Source organism: Mixophyes fleayi, chromosome 7, assembly GCF_038048845.1.
Source record: "Mixophyes fleayi isolate aMixFle1 chromosome 7, aMixFle1.hap1, whole genome shotgun sequence".
In the NCBI taxonomy this organism is placed as follows: Eukaryota; Metazoa; Chordata; class Amphibia; order Anura; family Limnodynastidae; genus Mixophyes; species Mixophyes fleayi.
Window position 1 is genome coordinate 59,762,575 of NC_134408.1, and position 2,259 is coordinate 59,764,833.

Genomic DNA, 2,259 nt, shown 5'->3' on the forward strand with positions numbered 1-2,259 from the left:
ATTGGATACAGGTGCAACAGAAACACCTATAGGTATATATTTGTTGGATTCTGCTTTAGATGTTTTAAGTGCTACAGAACTGCTTATCAGTGTAGCTGAACCTCATCATTACATGTTAGCTTCTCTTAGGATTTAGTAACCCCCCTTACATTGGCTATATTAAAGAGGTGGGTTTTGAGAGAGCACTGGAAAGTTTGAAAGTTGGGGAGGAGCATGGTCATGCAGGGTAGGGAGTTTCATAATGTCACATCCCATTCATACTTAACTGTGTTTCCATTCAAATTTTGCTTACTATGCTGTGCTGCCAAGTATAAAATGTTACAGTAAATAATATATATAAAAAGCACAACATATATTTTTCAAATTAAATATTTTATTAAGCTTCTAACAGGGTTGGATATTTCTTACAACATATTGTTCAGACATGAGATATAAACTAGGAGCAATAACTGGGTTTATCTGTATTTGGAAATAAGAACACCGGAGACAGCAGCGATGAACTTGTCCCAGGCAGCATGGGCTGTTGCATCAAACTCAGCTGGGAAGTGAGAAGCCAGAACAACCAGGATGCAGTGAGACAGCAGCTGCAAGAGACATTTATGTCAGTCATTATTGTTTATTTAAAATATCAGCCTTCAATAAAACACATCAATACACAATGAATCCTTTCAGAAAAATTGCTTACTAAAATATAACATACAGCTTGCAATTTGCCTTTAATATTTACACAGACAAATATGTTTAAAAGTATTTGCATATATTCATGTGTGTGCAAACTTCACAAGAGAGATTTATGTCCATCATTATTATTTATTTAAAATATCAGCCTTCAATAAAATACATCAATACACAATCATATCTGAGTGTTATGAAATTATTTTAATAAACATTTCTTACTAATGACATAAAAATATTTGTAAAGGTAATTGAATGTATTCATATTAGAGTAACTGTATTGTGAAACAACTAAGAACATCTATTAATCCTGTGTCTCACCTTGAAGTTTCCTGGGTCCACTCTCAGGTTGTATGCATGCAGGTCACTCAGCTTGGAGAGAGCTCCATCTAAGTTGTCCAGATGCTTAGCAGCATCTCCAAGGGCAGCAAGGACCTTACCTCCATGAGCCTGGAGATCAGCAGATCCGTGGCTCACATCAAAGTGGCTGAAGTAAGTCTTGGTCTGAGGGAAGCTCAGAAATAGCCTAAAATCAAAAGTTAATATTTATTAAAGAATAGATAGATTTAACTTCTAATAGGTTGTTCACAGTTACAGTGAGTACTGCAGACAATCTGATGATGCTGGCAAGGGTTTATTCTGTCAATAATTAGGCAAGTTCTCTATTTTAACTCTCCATCAAATATTAAACATGTTTCAGAAGAATAAGATATTTCATAATTTAATACTGTTTATTAAATAAACTGAAATTCTGATCTAAAGCACTATGTATGCAATTTATATTACCCTAACTAATAATCTATATTAGATTTTTTCAGATTGTTATATTACCTCTCCAAAGCTTCAGCACCGAGACCGTTTACATTTCCGGAGACTTTGCCCCAAATGCCCACAATTGCAGCCTTCTCAGCATCAGAGAAAGTCATCTTTCTGGTGTATGGTTACTGAGCCTGAGATGAAGACCTGAAGAGTTTGATCTGTTTCCTTGTTCTTGGTCACTTACATTTTATAGAGGAAGGGTCAGCAATCCTGGCAATGTTCCATCACTATTGGTCAGTTCTGAGTTACACCCAAACATAAGTGCTGTGATTATCTCTTGTAGAAAAGTGCTGCATATGTACAAATATATTACAGATCAGCCACATGAAAATGCATGACAGAATGTAACACATGTACTATGGAGTTTGCAAATTAGAAAGCCAAATAGTTTTTCATTTCAAAAACGTATCATTAGTTTTATCAACATTTTTGTTTTCCATGAAGTCAACTGCATGTTGTTGGTTTATTGAATAAATACAAAAATGGATAATTCATTAATTAATTAACTATATATATATATAAATAGATAGATAGATAGATAGATAGATAGATAGATAGATAGATAGATAGATAGATAGATAGATAGATATGTATAGTTTTGCTGGCCAGTGTAAGTTGATCACTTTAATTTGTGATAGGATTTGCAGTGTAGTTTGGAGCCCTGGGCCCCATTGTGCTCTGTGGCAGAAGTGAGGGGGTACAGCGCAATGCAATATAGATACATAGCCCGTTTATAAGATACTTATTTCACCAAAATGTAATTTC

The 2,259-nt window shown here is 34.6% G+C and overlaps 1 protein-coding gene across 1 annotated transcript; it reads right to left on the bottom strand.

The window, feature by feature from the left end:
- Positions 1 to 388: 388 nt before the first annotated feature.
- On the bottom strand, positions 389 to 1,601 carry LOC142098715 (hemoglobin subunit alpha-5-like). Its single transcript, XM_075181532.1, has 3 exons — positions 1,507 to 1,601; positions 997 to 1,201; positions 389 to 584 (listed from the first exon to the last, which is right to left on the bottom strand). Exons 1-3 carry the CDS (start codon positions 1,599 to 1,601, stop codon positions 456 to 458), a joined length of 429 nt encoding a protein of 142 aa, XP_075037633.1. The 3' UTR covers positions 389 to 455.
- Positions 1,602 to 2,259: the final 658 nt, after the last annotated feature.

Bases quoted from the DNA above. Each gene is read 5' to 3' on its own strand.
- LOC142098715 (XM_075181532.1), bottom strand. From the start codon at position 1,601: ATGACTTTCTCTGATGCTGAGAAGGCTGCAATTGTGGGCATTTGGGGC. The intron at 1,202-1,506 runs GTAATATAACAA...TTTTGATTTTAG, and splicing joins GGTGCTGAAGCTTTGGAGAG to GCTATTTCTGAGCTTCCCTC. The intron at 585-996 runs GTGAGACACAGG...TGTCTCTTGCAG, and splicing joins TGGACCCAGGAAACTTCAAG to CTGCTGTCTCACTGCATCCT.